This window comes from Onychomys torridus, chromosome 16, assembly GCF_903995425.1.
Source record: "Onychomys torridus chromosome 16, mOncTor1.1, whole genome shotgun sequence".
NCBI classification, from domain to species: Eukaryota; Metazoa; Chordata; class Mammalia; order Rodentia; family Cricetidae; genus Onychomys; species Onychomys torridus.
In genome coordinates, this window is record NC_050458.1 from 29,719,708 (window position 1) to 29,741,312 (window position 21,605).

The 21,605-nt window shown below is 41.7% G+C and overlaps 1 protein-coding gene across 1 annotated transcript; it reads right to left on the reverse strand.

Moving 5' to 3' along the window:
- Positions 1-1,390: 1,390 nt before the first annotated feature.
- On the reverse strand, positions 1,391-19,800 carry LOC118597111 (gasdermin-C-like). Its single transcript, XM_036208383.1, is given in 11 exon segments — positions 1,391-1,630; positions 2,214-2,287; positions 2,739-2,868; positions 3,391-3,530; positions 4,339-4,365; positions 4,829-4,852; positions 5,029-5,145; positions 10,688-10,799; positions 17,789-17,951; positions 18,753-18,936; positions 19,590-19,800. Coding segments are annotated over 11 exon segments (1,422 nt in total).
- Positions 19,801-21,605: the final 1,805 nt, after the last annotated feature.

Consider the following 21,605-nt stretch of genomic DNA (forward strand, 5'->3'; position numbering starts at 1 on the left):
GTAGGTGGTGCAAATACAGTACTCATATATAAAATTATCAGAAACATTAATTATAAGTTTTAAAAATAAGGATTTGAGGTCTCTATTGTTGCTGACTTTCAGGTACTGGAAGTAATGGAAGTGTCCTAGTTAGCTTTCTGCTTTTGTGATAAACACCAGGATCAAAAGCAATCTGGGGAAGAAAGGGTTTCTTTCATCTGACACTCCCAGGTCACAGTCTATCTTTGAGGGAAGTCAGGGAGGTATTCAAGGCAAGAACTCGGATGCAAGACTTCTTGCTGCTTACTTGTTTACTCACTCCCCCATGCTCAACTACATTTCCTGTGTGGTCCAAGTCCATCTGCTTAAAGATGGTGCCTCCCACAATGGGCTGAGTCCTTCCATATCAATCATCAGACAAGAGAATTCCTCACTGAAATGGTCACAGGCCAATCTGATCTGGCAATGCTCATTGAGACTGCCTCAGATAACTCCTCACTGTAGGGCAGTAGAAGGCAATAGAGAGGGGAACATGAGGGTACAAGGGATCCCATAGAGGAAATGGAGAAAATGGGAAGGGGACAAATTAGAAAGGGGATGAGAGAAAAATACAGAAGCTGGGAAGAAAATAAAATGAGTAAGGATGCTTGCAAAAAGTATGGAATAATCACACTATTAACTACCTACCTAAAAATATCCCCAAATTATTTCTGACCCATTCCAAAGTTACTGACACCAGCACCTTTTACCCAAAGCAATTGAAAATGCACACAATTAAGTAAAAGTAACATTAATTTTACTTTATTTTATATAGAGGAAAATGTTTGAATCTTTAGCCAACTATTTGAGGAGTGTGGACAGATACCAGCATTCTTATTTGTGGACATGAGTATTACACCCCTAAACTCACAAGAGCAATGCCTACCTAAACAAGACCAAGAGAGCACAGGCTCACCTACATTTCATCATGGATAGAGGAGGGTCCTATAAGATAACTCCTCCCTAAGACACTGTTGGCAGTTAATGGTGCTATGGATAGAAGAGTCACATTTCCCAGCAGTGTAACCTCTGTAAAGTCACCCTTACCCAAATTAATAACCCCACGGTCATGCAAACAATCCTAATTAAATGCAACAGAGCATCAAAAAAAAAGTTGAATGAGAAGTTGTTGAGAAGGAGCGTGGTGAGATGCATTAGAAAAAAGGAAAATGGGGTGAGATGAATATGATCAAAATATTATTTATATGATTGTGAATGAATAATAAAATCAAAAGAGAATCCTCAGCATCCTTATTCTCACAACCCTAGAACATGCACAGAAAACTCCATTCTTGTGTATGCTGTGGTGCCACATCTCAAATGTTTCCAGGACTCGACATAGACTGAGCTGAGGCCAGGCCTTGAGGAAGATTTAGGCTTCTACAAGTTGCTGCAAAAATGACAGGCTCCCATAAAGAGCAGACAGAGGCATCTTGGCTTCCAGATCCCAAGTTGACCTGGGATTATTCAGCTCCATCTTCAGACCACACTCCTTCAGCAATTCGTAAGTAATGGCCAAGCCCTCACCCTGGAGTGGGGCAAGAAGCTGAGGCTGGAGAGTGAAGGGGATGTTCGAGGGATACTTGAAGTTTGGCTGCAGGATGCTCTTTACCTAGAAGAAAAACTCTCAGATTGGGCAAACCAGGCTCTGACACCAGGGTGAAAATTTTTTCTGTCCTAACAGTGAGGAACCACAAGGATAATAAACCAAGTGAAAACTGAAGCCACCAAACATTGGTTCCTATTACAACATGATAATAATAAAGCCTATGTTGTACAAGAGTGCCATCTGTGTGTGTGTGTGTGTGTGTGTGCACGTGCGCGTGCACGCACATAGGACAGAACACTCTTTTGTATTTATAGATAAATACATGGGGAGAGAAAAGCCAATTTGCAAATGGTAACTGTAAACAAAGAAGGTTATAACTGACGTTCATTCCCTTAGTTCATATAGAGATGTCTTCTTAGGTAGCTAATTTAGACTTAGTGAGCCTGGCTTCTAAGGCTGCCATGAATACAGAGATGCTCCAGACAGGATCAAATCCAATGTGACTGCTCCCCAGAAAGAGAAAGCAACCAGGGGGTTTCTGACTCCTCACCTTGTGAAAAATTTATTGCTTTCTTCTAGAATGTTCTTCCTATCCATGCTTTCCTCTCCACCCTCCCTGGACTGCCAGCCACTGGCAGTTTCTTACCAGCTCTTGTTGCTGGAGGAGGAGCCTCTTCTCTATAGACTGGGCCAGCAGACTGAGTTGGGTATCACTCAGCACTGGGGGAAAGGACATAGGAGAAAACAGAATGACAGATACAATGTTTTCCTCTCACTGTAAACTAGGACACCCAATGAGAGGAGAATTCTGGACATAGGAATATGTCCCATTGAACTTGAATATCCTACTGGCCTAGAAAGCTCTCTTGCCCTTGAGATGGACTGGAGAATTGTAAATGACATGATCCAAAGACTAACAATCTAAGGGCTGAAGCAGGAACTGTCTTCCGCCAAGGATGTGTGAGGAGACTGGTGACTGCTAACTTTCTACACCTCAGACTCCATCTGTGTGGTACATGGACTGTTATCATCCTGAGCCTTACTGACCTCACAGAGAAGGGTGACATGAGAATGACCATGTAACTTCAAGAGCCTTGGGGAAGTGGATCTAAAAGAGCCCTCTGAGAACCAAGACAAGGACTCTCCTACTCTTCCCTCAATTTATTCTTACCCATTAGGGCTTGAAGGAGATAAAGAATGAGGTTCTTTAGGTCGATCCATGGGGGTCTTGAGTCCTGTCACAGCACATCTAGGATCACACCACCTGGACCATCCATATGCCCCAACTGATCCAATTCCAGCTGGAGGAGACAGGAATTCTGTTAATATCAGCATTCCCGGTGCTGGGGACTGGATGGCTTTATACATGCTGAACAAATCCTCTACCATGAAGCTGTAGCCTGGTTCCTTTTTCCCTTCATTTTTCTCTTTTGTGTGACAGGGTCTCAGACTGTTGCCCATGCCAGCTTTGAACTTGCTATGTAGCCCAGAAAGGCCTTGAACTTGCAACCCTCCTGCAAGTAGCTTCAGCTTCCCATATCTGGCTAAAAACCATTGTTGTGTGATGTACCTATATCTAGAGGAGTTAAAAGCATGTCTAGGATGTAGTTTCTGCCTCCCCTGGGGGCATTCTTACCAGAATTCAGGGGCCATATTCTCCAGCCCTCATGACTGACCATGGAGCCAGAATACCCAATATTTAACATATTTCTCAGTCTCCTGGGCATCATGTGCATCCCTCCTTCCTCATCTATCTTGGCATCCCCATCATCCTAACTGACCTTACAGGTTTCATCATCTCTAGGCAGCTATGGAACTCGTACCATGTTCATCAGGTCATACAGAATCTCCCTGTCACTGAGCATGGGCAGGAGACTAGAGAACACAACATCTTGAACATCCTTTGAAAGCATGGACAGTTCCTCTGTTTTCTCAGAAATCTCATCTTGAAGGCACTGGAAATCTGCTTGTAGACAGCAACACCAATCAGAGAGTGAGAGAAATTCCTCATTTAATATCCCTGGGATGCTAAGCCCTTCCCTTTCAGTACCATTTCCAGTGGTTAAAAGTGTCTCCATTGATAGCCTGCTTGAGCCCCAGTGAGGCAACTATCATAAAGCTACAAAGAACTACAGATCAGGCAGTGTCAGCACTCTGGAAGGAGAGGATACAGTACTGGAAGCAGAGTTGGAAATTCTGAAAACTGGTTATCACAAGTGTGAGAGAAATGATCACATGTTCATGTCTGGGATATGTCAGGAAGGAAATGTACTGTTAGACTCCAGAGATGACAATCCTTAAGGATCAGTTTCCACATATGACAAATGGGGACATGGTGAGGAGTCAATGAGTCTGTGTCAGGCACCGGGTATGTAAGAGCCACACTTAGTAATAACTATCTCCACCATCTATGAAGAATTAGCCCAGCTTGTATTGGAGGATATTCTGGTTCTCTCAAGTGTTCTACAGGTGATCTGTGAGTGTGAGAGGATACCATAATGGAAGCTCCAAAGATATGAGCACTTTCACCCTATTATTTCATAGTGCGCATGCTGGAGTAATGCCTGCTTCCTAGAAAGTCCTCAGTGAACATTGGTGCATGTAGTTGCACATGTGTGAGTTAAACTAACTAAAAATATGAAAACAGACTTCAGGTTTCTGTGTTCTGAAGAAAGTTCTCATTTGAGTTCAAACCTGTGGTTTCCCACTAGAATCTAAGGATTGCTCTGAAAACAAACAAACAAAAAAAAAAAAAAAAAAATGCCACTCACCTAGATGGAAAGGTTCCTCTGTCGTTCCTAGAAAGAGAAGCACAAGTTTTCTTCATGCTCACTTTGCTCTGGACACACACACACTGTGTCTCTCCTGCCATCTCCTCCTGCTCCATCCCCAGTCTGTGCTTTCTCCACACCAGCCCTCCATGATCTTCCCCATCCCACAGGAACTAGAGCCAGAGCTAGGGCTGAGCACAGGAGCATCACCCGGATCTCCACAACAACCCCACCAGTCACACACTCACCAATTAGTGAGATGTGATTTAGTTCCCAGTCTAGAAAGAGAAAATACATTATCCCACCCAAGAATTAGTATTTGACCTTATTTCCCCTGTGTCCCGACATTTATTTATTCTCTATTCCCACCCTTTGTGCAGAAGACCAGATCTCAAGATATTGGACAAAGACAATCATGTGGGTTTTTGTTTTTTAGCTGTCAACATGAAGGAGCAAGTCCATTTCTCATGACTGCAAATCCTTCACTCACCTTGCTGTCTTGTTGGATGTGGCCCTGGAAAGAGAAAGTAAAAGGCTCAGTCACCAATACTTACTCTCTCCACTCCTTCCCTTACCTCATACCTTCCCAACTCCTCCATCCACCCTTGTTTTTTACCTTAATTCTACTTTCATATGAAATTTGCAGTGATAATTCCTTCCCCGTGTAGATCCTGTACAACAAAGACATACCTATCTCAGTGGTTGCAGAACATTGGACCATATCGTCTGAAGCAGCGAAGCCTCTTAGCAGCCTAGGTACCATACCTAGAAAGCTTTTCTTCTTAGCATTATCAGAAAGCAGAATGGCTGAATGGAAAAGAAATTCAGTTAGGAGAGATACAGTTATATCTGCTAGAGTAGTTCCCACACACCATTTAGAGACTCTCAGGCCAAACTCCAGGGATGACGTCAACCTAAACACTAGCCTCTGTGACCTGTAAATCACATCCTTTGGCAAGTGCGTTTTATTTTATTGAATTGTTTTCATTTATTTGTTTATTTATTTTGTGTGTGTGCATGCCACAGAGTACATACAGAGGTCAGAGGAAAACTCTGGAAGTCAGTTATCTCCTTCCAATATGTAGGCCTTTGTCAGAGTCTTTCTCTGACCTGTTGAAGGGATCTTGGAGGGAGGAGAGAAATGAGGAAGGATTAGATAGAAATATAGGTGAAGAAGATAAAAAAGACAGAGACATAGGATAGCTTTGGGAGAGCCCTGGGTCAATACCCAGCCACCTCGAGATTTATTCTTTTTTTTTCTTTTCTTTTCTTTTCATCAAGATTTATTCTAATGGACATTTTATACACTATGAAGGGAAGAGGCAAAAGACCTCCCCGTTTCAAGATCAATGCACAATATACAGCCAAGTGTAAACTCTTCAAAATATCTGGTAACCACGTCCCTGGCCAAATCATTCCATTATGCAGCCTTGCTGGGTAAAGCAAGGTCAGATTTTCTGACCTTGAGTAAGGTCTTACTAGGGAGCCTCTGTGGGCCCCTACATAATCTCCTTTTCTTTAAAATATAAAGGGTCCCTCAGATCCCTCAGATGGACTGTGCCTGTATTAGGTCTCCTTTTTCAACCATACAGTTCTACCCATCCTTGAAACACACTTTCCAACAAGTATGTTCTGTCTTAGGTTGACAGCTTACAAGAAGGCCTTACCCATCTCTGACTACCAGCCTCTGGAAGGGGAAGGTACAGAATCTAACTCCATGCAACTCTGAAGCAGCTTTTCCACCAAGGGCTTGCAAATAGCTATAATAATTATAGCAATACTCCTGCTCCTATGGCTGCTATACCTCCTAGTAAATGAGTAGAGGATGATCAAGATGGGTTAGTCTTTCAAACGTGTCTAAGATGACTATAGTCTTTTTAGGTGCATCAAGCCATTTTTTAAAATCAATAAACTCCTGATACAACTGCGCCAAATAAATCAGTTAATTCCTGATGCAACTGTACCAAATCTAAGGACTCCTTAGCATCACGATACCATAGTTCACTAACATAAGCTGGTTAACATCATAATTTGAACATGAGTCTATACACAATTACAGTTCTCACAAACTTACATCCAAAAGCAAACTCTTAATAGAACTATTTATACTTCATAAAGTTTCGACAAAAAACAGTTCCATTCCTACACAAAACAGTTCATGAGTCACCACAGTTAATAGAGTATATAAGTGTGGTGAAGTCAAAACTGTCTCATTTCTGAAGTCTGAAAAATTCAAAAAACTCAGTTCTAATACCAGGCTTAACATTCCACTGAAAGCTCAAGATCTGTGCCTGACAAAGCCTTTGTATTGCTGTTTAAATCATGATTAATCTGAAGTGAAAAGCTCCAAATATAAACAAAAAGAAAAAGAAAAAGAAAAAAAAACCATGACCAAAAACTTGTTGCAATTCTCTTGAATACAACAACCCAGTTCAAACAAGAGTCTCTGAAATTTGCTCTCATCTACAACAACACTTTCTAGCCAGAAGACTTCCCCTAGGATATCTGCAACAGAGCAAAGTTGGCATCACTGTCACTGTAGCTGCGTGACTGCAGACCTCTTCAAAATAGCTCTCCTTACAACCAGCATGAACCAGGAAGCTGTCTCTTAAAGTAGCCATGAATTTGTTCACCACCAGCAAATAGAAACTGTGAAGCTTTAGCTGCTAGCTCTGTCTCATTTTGGCTTTTTTACAGTCCTAGTCCTTCTGTGCCTCCTATCTCTGGGCCTGCCAGTCTAGAGACCCATGTGTCCTGAGAATTGAGGGTTCTCAACTGCCTCACACTGCATGGGCTCAAGGTGCCTCCCTGCCAGTACAATCTGAGGCTTCCATTCAGCACCCTGGTCCCATTACCTGCTCTACTGGTTGCTTGCACAGCCAAATGCCACCCCCAGGGCAGCTCCATGGTTCCAGCTGCACCCTGCCACTGGGAGCTCAGGCTGGCCTGGGTTCCAGCCCATCTCCATCTCCATTCAGCCTGGAGCACAGCTCTGCCTCAACTCAACAGTTCTCATGTTGCCTCAGGGGACTCAGACCCAGATTATTCTCTTACAGGATTTCAAAAAAGAAAAACATTGTACCCAAATTAATGATATGAGTATGCCCATTTAACCTGCAGTGTTCCTCTGTACAAAGTCCCACATTGGTGCCAGGACCTGGAGGTGGACCTCAAGGCATTAGGACTGGCACAGGTGCCTTTACCAGCCAATTCATCTCACCAGCCTAAAACTTGCATTTTAAATAAGCACTGTAGACAATCATCATGCCCTCTAAAATTAAAGAATTATGCCATGAGGTCTGGAGAGTAAGATCAACAGTTCAGAGCCAGTGCTGCTCTTGCAAAGGATTGCACCCACATGGCAGTGCCCTTTTCTGGCTTTCCTAGAGCATTGCATGTACATTGTACACTTACATGACAGCAAAACACAACTACTCATAATAGTTATAAACAAATAAATACTCCATGAGGTAAAGCATACTGGCTTCCTCCTGCCTTGTCAAATATGTTTCTTGTTAGCTTTCAGTTACTATCTGGCCCTTCCTTATCTACACTCCATCTGGCAATCTTGTATTGTTTTGCATTACATCCATAGAGATGTGCTGAGGTCTGAGACTTGCCTAACAACACAGTTCAAGCATTGAACACATGAAATGAGCCAAGAGAGAAAAAATGACAGCATTTAATGTGTGAATTAAACAAAGTTAAACAAAAAGCAAACTTCAGAGAGTGTCTGCAAGTCACATTCTGGGCACTAGGGGGTGAACAGGGCATCTTGTTTACACAATCAGGCACAGCAGGAAAGGAAGGGACCAACCAGGACCATGAGCTGATTGGCAAGAACTAATTTAGTCCTCATAACAGACCAAAAAGGACTTCATAAGTGATGGTACATCACTTCTCTCCTTTTATGCGCACCTCAACCTTTACTGGTTTCAGCTTCCACAAACATGGCCTTGGTTCTCTAGATACAACTTCTGACCTAATCTAATCAGATTGGGGTTTTTGTGTGTTTGTTTGCCATTCATATTTTTAGTAAAGGGTTCGCTTTCTTTCCCTCTGAAAATGAAAGCTCTTTTCATTTGCTATGATATGTTGCTGGAAGCCATCCCTGGAAGTGGATGTGTCCTGCAGAGCGTATAAGGATCCCACAGGAGAAGGAAGTGAGCCAGGCTATGGTGGTCAGGAGAATCTTGCAGCCTGACTGACTATCAGCCAGAGTGTTTATTTATTTATACAGAATTTAGTTAGCAGGAATACATTCATGATGTTCCAAAACATAGATCATATCATTTTTGGTTTGGGACATGTGTTTCACTTCCATCTTTTAGTCATCATTAATAAACTATGACAGAACAGAGTTATCATTTCCAATTATTTTCCCTCAATTTTTGACATCATTAATAAACAGAGTTATCATTCTTACTCATTAACCCCATAACCCAGTTTTTGAGAAACTAGAGGCATATGACAGCCTGTTCTCAGGCTGATAGCTTTGGTTGCTTCAAGGACACTGGACCAAAACAAAATCTTCAACAACCCTGGGCATTTTTGCCATGTCCCAAGCAGTGTATTATTAACTATTAGTGATCAGAGTACCCAGGAAAAACCCTCAGGCTAAAGCTGCTACAGTTATTATTCAAATACTGGCATAATACAATCAATGTTCACATTTATATCTTTATAGAATTGGTCTATATGTCTAATCCTGGCATTCTGTTGTTCCTTGGTCATATGACATTGTAGTGGCTCCACATGAACTAACTTTTAAGAGAGGGAGGTCCTGACACCTCATACTTTCATTATCTTTCCACTACATACTTTACTTATCAATATGTCTCTATGTAGAGCAGAGTTGTATGCCATGTAATTGTCTGAGCGTAGAGTGGGAAGAGGCTTGTAATCTCAACTGCAGACAATTCCTCTAGCTCACTGAATCTTGTTGTTTGAATTTTACTTTGTTTTGAATATCTTATTCCAGTGTAAGTACAGGGACAGATGTTTAAAGAATGTCTCATAGACTCATAAAGAGACCTCCGGCTTCTTTATGTGTCACAACCTCCAAGGCATAAGGAAGACCATCAAGTAGATAAGGGTATCTCCCTCAAAGTGGGGGGGGAATAGTATGTTCAGGACTTTCCTGGGTAAGCTTAGAAGCAGCATTACTGAAAGAAGGCATAAATGATTCATAAGGAATTTTCCATCAATCCAATATCCTCAAATTGTACAAATATTAAATGTACCCAAAGTATGTAACAGGTAGAGATGAAAACCAAAGGTGGCATGGCAGCCATCATGTAGCTCAGCTTTGCTGGATCTTTGTCAAGCAGCTGTGCTTGCTTTACGACTTCTGCCATTCCATTCAGATATGGCTGTGCCAATCTGTAATAGAAACAACATCTCCAGGCATTTCAAAGGCATCTCCAACCTTGTACCCACTCCCTACCCTATGACCCAGTCAAGGGTACCTATAGAGTGTGCATAATCTTTCTCAATAAGCCATGGTCCACTAACTGTACTATACAGGAAAGTCTATTGCTGCCAACTAGAGGATTGACTCCAGGACTTTCCCTTGGCCAGAATTTAAAAAATAGATATTTCAGTGGGGAAGAGTGAACATATGTGTGCATGTGTCTATGAATGCCTGTACATGAAAGGCATCCCCCCTTTTCTGAAGGGAGATGCCCTCCATATTGATGAGTACCTTGGAGCTCTGAAACCTACTTATGTTCTGGCACTCACATAACACATATATCCATTCCTAACTCAGACACTTCTGCACCAGGGAAGAGTCTGAACCCATGGGGGAGGGGTGTGCTTGCATGGATGCATACATGTAGTGTGTGTGTGTGTGTGTCTGTGTCTGTGTGCATGTGTGTCTGTGTGTGTGTCTGTGTCTGTGTCTGTGTGCATGTGTGTTTCAAGGGGAGAGCCATGGAAAAATTCCTGTGCTATGTTGTTCAAGCCTTCTACATACAGTTTCATTTGTGTTGTGCTCCTATTTATGGAGAGTTAATGTGAGTTTAAGGATCACCTGTTGGGCCTGTGGACTCCCTACTGAGCTTCTGAGAGTGGCAGAACCTTCACTGGCTAGAGATGAATGACTAGAGATGGCTGTGATTGGGCCTGGATCTCGTCCAGCTAAAGATATCTCCATTTAAGCACCCCAAGATGAATCTCTTCCTGCAGCTAGTGGTATTTGAGTTTGGCCATTGTTAGAGGTGGCTAAGGATGGTGGGACATGTGACTTGGACAGTGAAAAGTGTTCTTCCTGGTCTACAGTCAGGAGAGAAGAGGAGGTTCAGGTCTCTAGACATCCCACCCCCACTTTACCCCCAACTCTGCTCACCGCATGTATTATTCTCAATGACCAGTTGCTTCTTCTTGTAGGCCACCACTGCACCCTTCAGGATAGGCACTGAATCTGTTCTCTCCCTTTGCCACTGTCCCTGAGCTTGACCCTGGGGAGACAAAAGATCCCTCGGGGTTTATAGCTCTTTGTCCTATAAAAATCATGTTTACTTTAAATCAAGGCAACATATGCCTGTAATTTAAAAGTCAAATAAATCTAGAAAGTTCATGAGAAAACACTAGCTCTCTCACTTCCCCTTCCTCCTGGTCTCCATGTCCAATTACTGCTTCTCCCATTTATATAACAATATTACCTGCATTGAAATTTGGGAGATGTTCCCAGAGAAACCTGATGATTGAACCCAGAGCAACCATGAATGCCAGGCTAGGAGTTCCACTGAGCCATACAACCAGCCCTATTACAATGTCTTGATTTTTTTTTTCAAACTAGGTGTATGGCTTGCTGTCTCCCTCTGAGTTGAGGGTCTCATTCTCCTACTCAGCCCTCAATGCTTGCTGCTCTGCCCATATTCACATCTGGGTTCTGTGTAGGTGTGTACTCTCTGTCAGCTGTTGGGTGAGATTGCTTCTCCTAATTCTAGATCTTGTCTCTATCAGGCAATGTGATGTCTTCTGTCTTTTCTGTCCTGTTACATATTATCTTCTGGGGAGCTGAGAGTTATATGCCTAAAAACCTTGATACCCAAAGACATCTTTAACTCGCATTTAGGTCACATTTTGAAGGACATAGAATTCTAGGCAGGAAGATGGGCAGTGGTGATGCATACCTTTAACAGTAGCACTTGGGTAGTAGAGGCAGATGGATCTCTGTGAATTAAAGGCCAGCCTGGTCTACAGAGTGAGTTCCAGGACAGCCAGGACTATTTCACAGAGAAACTCTGTCTTGAAAAAAGAATAAAGAAAAAATCTAGCATGGAATTTAAGTTCTTTTCCTTTTTTAATGCACAATTTCCTCTTAAATATTGTTTAATGTTTGAGAATTTCATATATACATAAATGTATTTTGATCAAACCCACAAACCCCATTAACTCACTTCCATCTCCTCCCTTACTTCATCCCCATCACTTTTCCCTCCCAACTTCATATACTCCTGTTGTTTTTTATTTTTAATTAATTCATTGAGTCCCCTTAGCCAGAACACGCTTGAGTGTAGGACCATCTACTGGAGCAGAGCAGCCTCTCAGGGCCTGAGAGAGGACATCAGCACTTGCCATTCTGGGTCTGGGTTACCTCATTCAGGATTATTATTTCCAACTACATCCATTTTCCTGAGCGCTTCATAATTTCCATAAATAAATCATTTCACAGGAATAAAATTCCACTGTGTGTGTGTGTGTGTGTGTGTGTGTGTGTGTGTGTGTGTGTGTATGTCACATTTTCATTCTCCATTCATCAACTGGACATCTAGGCTGTTTCTGTTTACTGGCAATTATGACTAGAACAGCACTGAGCATGGATGAACAAGTATCTCTGTGGTCCAATACAGAGTCCTTTGGCTATATACTTCCAGGAGTGCTGTAATTGAAGCACATGGTAAATCTACTTCTAGTTCTTGTGTGTGTGTGTGTGTGTGTGTGTGTGTGTGTGTGTGTTGTTTACTCTAATATTTCTATGCTTATTGATTCATCTGGATAAACTGCCCATTGGTGAGACTAAGATACTGAAGTCACCTGCTGTGCGATGTCTTTCTGTATTCTGTGAATACATGTGGCTCCCATTAGATAATAAAAAAATAAAAATAAAAGCTGTTTTTGCCTATGGCAAGAAAACTTACAGCAAGGTGGGGTATCTGAGCAAAGAGACAGAGAGAAGAGTGGTGGAGCCAAGAGTGATTCCAGCCCATCACCAAAGGAGCAAAGGATGCCAGCAGACGTGTAACACCATGGCCACATGGCAACATATAGATTAATAGAAATGGGTTAATTTAAGATGAAAGAGCTAGCTAGCAAGAAGGTGAAGCCATAGGAAATACAGTTTGTAATTAATATTAAGCCTCTGAGAGATTATTTTCTAAGTGGTTGCAAGAGCTCAGGTGGGAGAGATTCATCTAGACCTGGAGGCTTGGCAGGACTGGAGAAACTTCCAGCTATAGTCACCTACAACTGAGATTAATCTGTTGCTTTACATATAGAAGTATTTGCATTATGAAGCTGTGTGGACCCATTTTTGGTGCAAATATGTTTAATATTATAATGTCTTCTTGATAGATTGATCTCTTGATCAGTGTAGAATGACATTCTTTCTTCTGATTATTTTTGGATTGAATTCTATTTCTTCGGGTGTTACTATAGCATTTCCTGTTAGCCTATCTCTGTTTGCTTTGAACACCTCTGCCCAACCTTCACCCTAAGATAGCTTTCATCTTTAGTGGTTGAGTACTTTGTTCAGAGACAGCAAAACAGATCCTGTTTCTTAATCTGGTCTGATATTCTGTGTCTTTTATTAGGGAGTTGAAACCCCTAATGTTCAAAGGTTATTGATTCTTTCATTTTGTTTATTATGGTGTTTGTTGTCTTTTCTTTAATCACTGACCTAACATTGTTAATTTTTGCTGTCACTGCAAATATTTCAAGCAGAAATATTCTTTTTAGTCTCTTCTGTAGGGCTAGCCTGGTGGTCATAAATTCCCTTCACATGCTTCATTGTGGAAAGGTTTTTTTCTTCTTTAACTGTGGCTGATAGTTTTGCTGGTCATAGCTGTCCAGGTTGACTGTATTCTTTTAGGACTTGCAGTATATTAATTTGAACTCTTCTTGATTTTAAATTCACCACGGGGAACTCAGCTGTCATTTTGATGGGTTTGCCTTTATTATGTGACTTGGTCTTCTCTCTTGCAGTTTCCTGTAGCTGGAGTTTTCTCCAGTCCTGCCTGGCCCACAGTCAGGAACAATCTCTCTCACCCACCAGTCCCAAAGCCGCTCAGATCCAACCAAGTAAACACACAGAGACTTATATTACTTATAAACTGTATGGCTGTGGCAGGCTTCTTGCTAACATTTCTTATATCTTAACCCATTTCTATTAATCTATAAGTTGCCACATGGCTTGTGGCTCACCAGTATCTTACATGTTGGTTCTCATGGTGGCAGCCGGCAGCGTCTTCTTGCCTCAGCTTTCCACTTCCCAGAATTCTCTTCTCTGCTTGTCCCGCCTGTACTTCCTGCCTGGCTACTGGCCAATCAGCATTTTATTTATACAGAGCAATATATCCACAGCAGTTTACAATACCTTTTCTTTGTTCTGCACATTTAGTGTCTTTACTTTTATTATAATACGGTAACTTCTTTTCTGATTCTGTCTAGTTAGTGCTCTACATGCCTCTTACACCTCAACAGGCATCCCTTTCCTTAGATTTGAAACATTTTTTCCATGATTTTGTCAAAAATCTCCTGTGCCTTTGTCTTGGATCTTTTCTCCTTCTTCTATATGATTTATAGATTTGGACTTTGTATAGTGTCCCAGAATTACTGCATGTTATATGTACTGGGTAGTTTTGTGTGTCAACTTGACACAAGCTAGAATCATCAGAGAGGAAGGAGCCCCAGCTGAGGAAATGCCTCCTTGAGATGCAGTGTTAAGGCATTTTTTCATTTAGTAATCAATGAGGGAGGGCCCAGCCTGTGGTGGGTGGTGTCATCCCTGGGCTGCTGGTCCCAGGTTCTATAAGAAAGTGGGCTGAGCAAGTCATGGGCAGCATACCAGTAAGCAGCTCCCCTCCATGGGCTCTGCATCAGCTCCTGCCTCAGGGGTCATGTCCTATTTGAGTTCCTGTCCTGACCTCCTTCAGGGATGAACAGCAATGCTGAAGCATAAGGCCAATAAGCACTTCATCCCTAACTTGCTTTTTGGTCATGGTGTTTCACTGCAGTAACAGAAGCCCTAACTAAAACATTATGTTTATGGGGTTTGTCATGATCTGTGATTGATCAAATTCCTGTTTCTTGACTTCAAGCTTTTTCACTTGATCTGTTCTGTGGCTGAGACTTTCCACTAAGCTCCTTAACTTTCTGAATTTTTCATTTCATGTTTATTTCAATTTGGGTTTCCTTTAAAAAGTCTCTTTATTAAATTTCTTATTTCATTCAACTGTTTTTTAGTTTTCATACTTGCGTTTATTGATATCTTTTCGAGACACTTGAACTTTTTTTTTTGAGACAGGGTTTCTCTATGTAGTTTTGGTGCCTATCCTGGATCTTGCTCTGTAGACCAGGCTGGCCTCAAACTCACAGAGATCCACTTGACTCTGCATCCCGAGTGCTGGGATTAAAGGCATGTGCCACCACTGCCTGGCTTGAACATATTTATAATTGATGTTTGAAATCATTGTCTTGTGTGTCATCTCAAGTTGCTTCTCTCCTGGAAATTTAACTATGGGAGTACTAGTTTTTCAAGGAGACACAATATTTTGGTTTTAGTTTTGGTTTTTTTTGGAGGGGTTTTTTGTTTCTCTCTCTCTCTCTCTCTCTCTCTCTCTCTCTCTCTCTCTCTCTCTCTCTGTGTGTGTGTGTGTGTGTGTGTGTGTGTGTGTGTGTGTGTGTTTGTGTGTGTGTGTGTGTTCTTTGTGTTTTTGTAATAGTTTCTAGGCATATGGAGTTAGATTGTTGATAGTGTTTTCAGTATGGCTAACTGTCCATATGCACATTTGTTTGTTGAGTTGGCTATTGGTGGAAGTATTAAGTCAATTCTATGTAGTTAAAAAGGAGGTTTATTTTGTGGGATAACTTACAAGTAAAGGGATAGGTTACAGGGTACAGGAAAGGTGTATTGCAGTCCAGCAGTATTCTCTGGAGAACTCTACTTAGTCTACCTCCAGCATCCAGGATCCAGGAACCAAGAGAGGTGGCACATTCAGATCTTAGGTCTTAAGGGCTCCTCCCTTGGCTCCACCTTGTAGGCATGAGTTACTGGAAGCCTCAATGGGGGTAGTAATTCCAGATCAAAGCTAAAACAGCTACCCACTACAGTTGGCATTGCTATTACCCCAACTGTCAGTTTTTTGGACCACCTGTGATGCTTAAAATTCAGTCTTGGAACCACTCAGTGTGGATGTGAAACCGGGGTATCATAAATAGTCCTAGCTCAGCTACAGCTGGGTGCAGCTTGTGAACACAGGAACAAACCTTCCACAGAGTTAGCTGACACTCACTTCAGACATTCAGAAGTGTGTTGAAAGCTTTCATAGTTCTACTGTGGTCCTTAGATGCCAGGAGCTGGAGTCAATGGAGTTCTCATGCTCCAAAGGATAGTTGTACATCCGTACTCACACAGAGTTCTCAAATTCAGTGAGTCACAGAACAAAACAAAAGACTTGAATTGGGGAAAGGGACCTGAAAAGAGGAAGGTGGGTTGCTGAATGTGGCAGGAAGGTAAGAGAGATCAGGGTAAGAATTATCAGAATGCATGTTATACATCCATAAAATTAGGAAAAATAAATTTAATTAAACTACTTAAGGAATACAGAATTAAAACATAGAAGAGAGGAGAGAGATAATATTCCATATTTTAGCTAATATTAATTTTATGTTAATTTTTAAATAATGTCTGGTTGTGGTGAGAAGATTGTGTAAATCACATGTGCTTAAAGGTATTTAAATCTTGCTCCTCCAAATATTCCTTATCAAAGTCAGGCACAGTGGATATACCTGTAATCCCATAGCATCTGGAAAGTGGAAACAGCCAGGCGGTGGTGGCGCACGCCTTTAATCCCAGCACTCGGGAGGTAGATGCAGGTAGATCTCTGTGAGTCTGAAGCCAGCCTGGTCTACAAAGTGAGTTCCCAGACAGCTGGAGATTGTTTCACAAAGAAACCCTGTCTCAAAAAAAAAAAAAGAGTGGAAACAGGAGCAGGAGTTCAGGGTCAGCCTCAGCCCTGTAGCCAGTCTGAAGACAAGTCTAGGCTATATAAGACCTTATCTCAAAAAACATTTGTAATCAAATGGTCATAGAATGTAGATTAACAGCAGCAGTTTAATAAAGGTATTTCCATGTTTCTCCAGCCTTGAAACTTGGTGTGCAATAATACAGAATCCTCACATTTCTATTTCTGTACAAACTATCATTTACTCAAAATAAAACATGGTACCAAAAAATTATGTCTATTTTGGAATTTACCAATATCTGCTAATTTTATGTATTAAACCATTATAAAAGAGGGCATTAGAATGCAATCTAAGCAACTGAGCTAACTGGCTGACCCTGTACCCCACTGGCATGGCCCCTCATAGAAGAGCTGCTCCCCACCCAAATTTGGGAAAGCTGGTCCCATCCCTCACTGTAGGTGTGGGAAAGCTGGCTTCACGTCTCTCAGATGGGGTCCCAACAACCCTTACAAACCATATCAACTGCCACTCAGGCCCACATCCAGGGCTTTGAGTTGGTACTCTACCAATATCTCCCCATCCATGACCTACTGGAGTACGTAAAGGGACTGGTCCCTTAGAACCATAGCCACAGAAGCTCCATGACTCCAGGCAATAGCAGGATATTTGAGAGGAATGTCAGAGAGGGCAAGTATTGATGCTGTACCAGAAGCCAGAGGCCTTGAACCTGACCAGCAACAATAATGATAATGAACATTTGCAAGTAAAGCTGTTTGGAGAAAATACTGCAGGACACACCACAGCTTCCAATGCCACCAAGATGGATGAAGAGGTGATGGAGGGGTGGAAGAGGTGAAAGAGCAAAGTGATTTTTGTTGTTGTTTTGTTTTATGTGTTTGCTTTTTTGTTTGTTTGTTTAGTTAATATTCTCATTTGTGGTTTTTATTTTCTTATTTTTATTATTTCTTTTTAAGTTTTCCGTTGTGGGGAATGCTACAAGGAGGAAGGGTAGATACAGAGGGACTGGGAAATGAGTGGGATTTGAAGTACATGATGTGAAATTATCAAAGAATAAATTTTTTAAATTATGTTAAAAAAAACAATGCAATCTAAGATCAGGAGTTAGCAATATATTGCATATGAGCAGAGGAGAATAATGACCCCACCCTCTGACCCCTAGAAACTGGTCCCCAGAAGCCCTTGAGAAGTAAGAGTGAATTGGCTGCACTTGGTGTTTCTTCACATCCCTGTCCCATACCTTGGCAATCTGGGGGACGACCACTTTTCCTGAAAGGTCTACACTGCTACTCCCTTCCAGCACAGCATCTTTGGTCACTTCAAAGGCCTCTGTCACCACATACAGTTCCTTCTTTCCCATCCGGCAATCATTCAGAAATGATGGCTCCCGATCCAGCAGCTTCCTGAAGGTGTAAAATGAGAATGAAAAGATCCAAATGGCTAATTTCAGAGTGACAGAGACCAAATTATAAGAGTGAAAAAAATCCCAAACAGAAAATGTGAGCCAGCCTTTAAGATGTAAAGAGATTGAGTCAGCTTCAGGCTGGGAATGTGGCTCAGTCTATAAAGTGCTGGCCATGCAAGCATGAGGACATAAATCAGATTCCCCAGGAGTGGTATTAGAGCCTAATATGGTTATAGTTGACTACATGCTACATGTGCTTGAACTCTGCTAAGACAGTAGGCAGTAAATGTTCTTGTCATAGCAATAACAGTTCCTGATGTTACTGACTTACACTTATATGCATATATCACACCAAAATGCTGCACATGAAACATGCATTTCTACTTCTAAATTATATCTCAAAAGAGATGTTGTAGAAGTCAGCTAAGTCCCAAAGCACTGGGATGTCAAAGTGATTGTTACAATCTTCCTCATATTTTAATAAATACTCCACCCATTTACTTCTATGATTCTTTTCTCACTACATGCCCGTTCTCTGTACAATGAACAGAAACTTCTCTCACATCAGAACTTTTGTCTGTCTGTCTTGTTTTTCTGTCTCCATCACATTAATAGAGCTGTAATGGGTGATTCTGTATTAATGAGTATTATTAGTATAATAAGCGATTATTTCAAGACTTTTTTTTTTTTTTTTTTTTTTTTTTTTTAAAGCAGAATACTGTGAGTTGTCATAAAACCTGCTCCATGACTCTTTGCCTACAATAACACATCCCTGGACGTAGCTGACCCATCTCTTCACCTGTTTTGAAGACTTTTCAGTTTTGAATCTGGGATGCTAGTACACTGAACCTCGATGTCGTATCCACAGGACTGACCAAACTCTGCTGACACACTTCCTTCTGCAATGGCGTTGACACCTGTGTTAGCCTTCAGTTTCTGGGATACAGTGTGTTTGAGGGGGATGGGAGCTGACACTTCAGGCTCTGAAGAGGAAAGGGGACAGAAGTTTAGCCAAGAATTCACTGTGGAACAGCTGCTCTGGAAAATGGGAAATACAAGGCCAATTCCTCTCCTCAATTAAAACATAGTCAAGAAGATAGCTAATAATTAATTTATATATAATATATATGTAATCAATATCTGAAATGCAAATTACTACAGAGGGAAAATTTAAGGAGTAATGCAAGCATAGTCTTAATCCTAACAGAGAAAAGAATCATCTGTGCAGTATCTAGGAGTCCCCTGAAATTATCTTTCCAAGAACAGAGTCCAGCCCTGGGGAAGCTGCCTGAAAAATAAAAATACCTGAGACTTGCAGACAAACCGACCTCAGTCTGGATCCTAGTTCTACCAGTTTGAACTGTGTGACTATGAACAAGTTGTTTTAGGAACCTCAATTACTTTTTTGTAAAATAGGTATCATATCTCATCTAAAGAGGCTCTTGGAAGTGTTATATGACCAGATGCAAGGAAGGGTCCAGAAAATGAGTGGATGCCTAAATTAGGACCTTCCTTGTCCTTTGCCTTTAAGCGGGATGGCTCATGAGCTACCTGTCTGGATACCTCGTGCTTCTTGGGAAGCTGCACCACTGAAAATGCTGATTTTTACATTTCTCTGCCCCTTAGCTGACAGTACCTGGGACTGGACAATTTGGCTCTAAGATCTGCAGAAGGGAATATCCAACTGGAGTATCTTCAGATTTCCAAAACAGTGACTGAGGATTCTTCTGCAGTATCTCAAACTGGCGGAATTTCATCGCATCTGACAGACGTTTGACAGGCTTCAGATCTTTTCCTTGAAGTTTCTTGACCACATCCTTGCAAACCCAGTCAAATGAGTGGGGCATGGTGCTAGTATCAGACAGAAGGAAGTGCAAAGTTTAGTTGAGAAGACAAAGACTGTAGTTGACTTGTGGAGACCCACTGAGGATTCCTACTCAGAATCTGAGCTTGCTTTACCCAACAGAGCTGCATAAAGGGATGATTTGACCACAGGTGTGGTTACTAGGTGTGCGGAAGGGTCTACACTTGGCTGTGCAGTGTTCATTGATTGAGCAAGGGGGAGGTCTTTTGCCCCTTCTCTTGCCATTATTATAAAAAGCCCTTTTGAAGAGGCATTGTGTATTGTCCCAAGTCCTCCTGAAACTATACTGTGTCTCTTTCTCCTCTTCACTATCTTTCTATCTAATATTTTCTTATCCATCTCCCATCCTCATAGGAACCCTTTAAAAGGTGGTAACTGGCCACCCACAGATGATGCCAGAACTTGGGACTTGGGTGCAGAGGAGACAAGGAAGAGAGAATAGGGGGAACTGTTGAAGCAGTTGTTATGAATTATGGTTAAGGTGGTGGTATTCTATTATTCAGGAGTAAAACTGTATGTAGATAAAGCAAAGCAGCTAAAAATTAAGCTGAAGCAAGTAGTAAAAGTTAGACTATAGCAAGTCTCTCTCTCTTTCTCTCTCTCTCTCTCTTTCTCGCTCTCTCTCCGCTTCTCACTTTTTCTCTCTCTCTCAATATCTATCTATTACATTAGGTAATAAATATAGGGTTTAAGTATTGGGATATTGTGTAGGAAGAAACTTAGGGTAAGAGTAGAATTTCCCTAGTGCCAGACCTGGCACACAGAAAACAGCTTCTAAGAATGAGTAGCCACTGCAGGCTTAGCAGTCCGAGAAAGAAAAGCCAATACGGGGCAGTGACATAGTAGGCAGATGTTAGAATATTCACTTGTAGAAAGTTTGAAAACTAGGGGAGTTAAGGTAGAACAAAACAAGTACAGAGGTTCTTGGAGTTTGTGGAGGAGCTGTGTCCTTGGATTTCTGACTATGAGACTCTGGATGCAGAGTCATGGGGAAGAATCAGAGTCAAAATGCAACAAAATAAGAGGAACATGGGCCGGAAAAGATTTCAGTGGAAGCTTTTGGCCTGTGGGTGTTAATTCAGGATACTTTAGATCTGAGTCTTGAGTGGCAGGGAGAAATTTTCCCTAAGGTAGACACAGGCAAGATAAAACCCTTTGCTCTGCAGGAGTTGGTGCTAGATGGGGGCATTTTTTTTTTTTACAAGATCATTCTATCAGGATCAGTCCCCTATTGGCCATGAAGCCAAGTTCAAGGAACAGAAGTTTTAGGATGAGACAAGGGAGGAACTGAAAAGCTTGAGAATCTTAGTAATTTTTCTTTCTCAAAAACTGGAAGCTTTTCAGGGCTCTCCTTAGCAGAAGGGTACTCCTTTTCCTTCTGTAGGGATGGAATTAGACTCACCTGAGGGGTCATCTATCAGAGTGGTAAAGTCACCCATAATTGCCCTGGTACAAAAACCTCCTGGAGCATGGCACACTAGTCCTGCATCTCCCCTTCAAGCCAGTATTAGAGAAGCAGCTAGCAGAGGGAAGGAGGTACAAGGATTTCAAATGTTCGCCATAACTGAGCAGCCAAGATACCCAGGGTCATATAGTGTGAGTGCATATTCCAATTCCTTTTAAATAACTTAAGGAATTAAAAGCAGCAAGCAACCAATATAATCTGACTAGCCCTGTTCACACAAACTTTGCTAGAAAGCCTTGCTCTAGAAGCCTTGCCTCCCAGGGACTGGAAACAAATGGACAGAGCTTGCCTGTCAGGAGGAAATTATTTGTTATAGAAAAGCA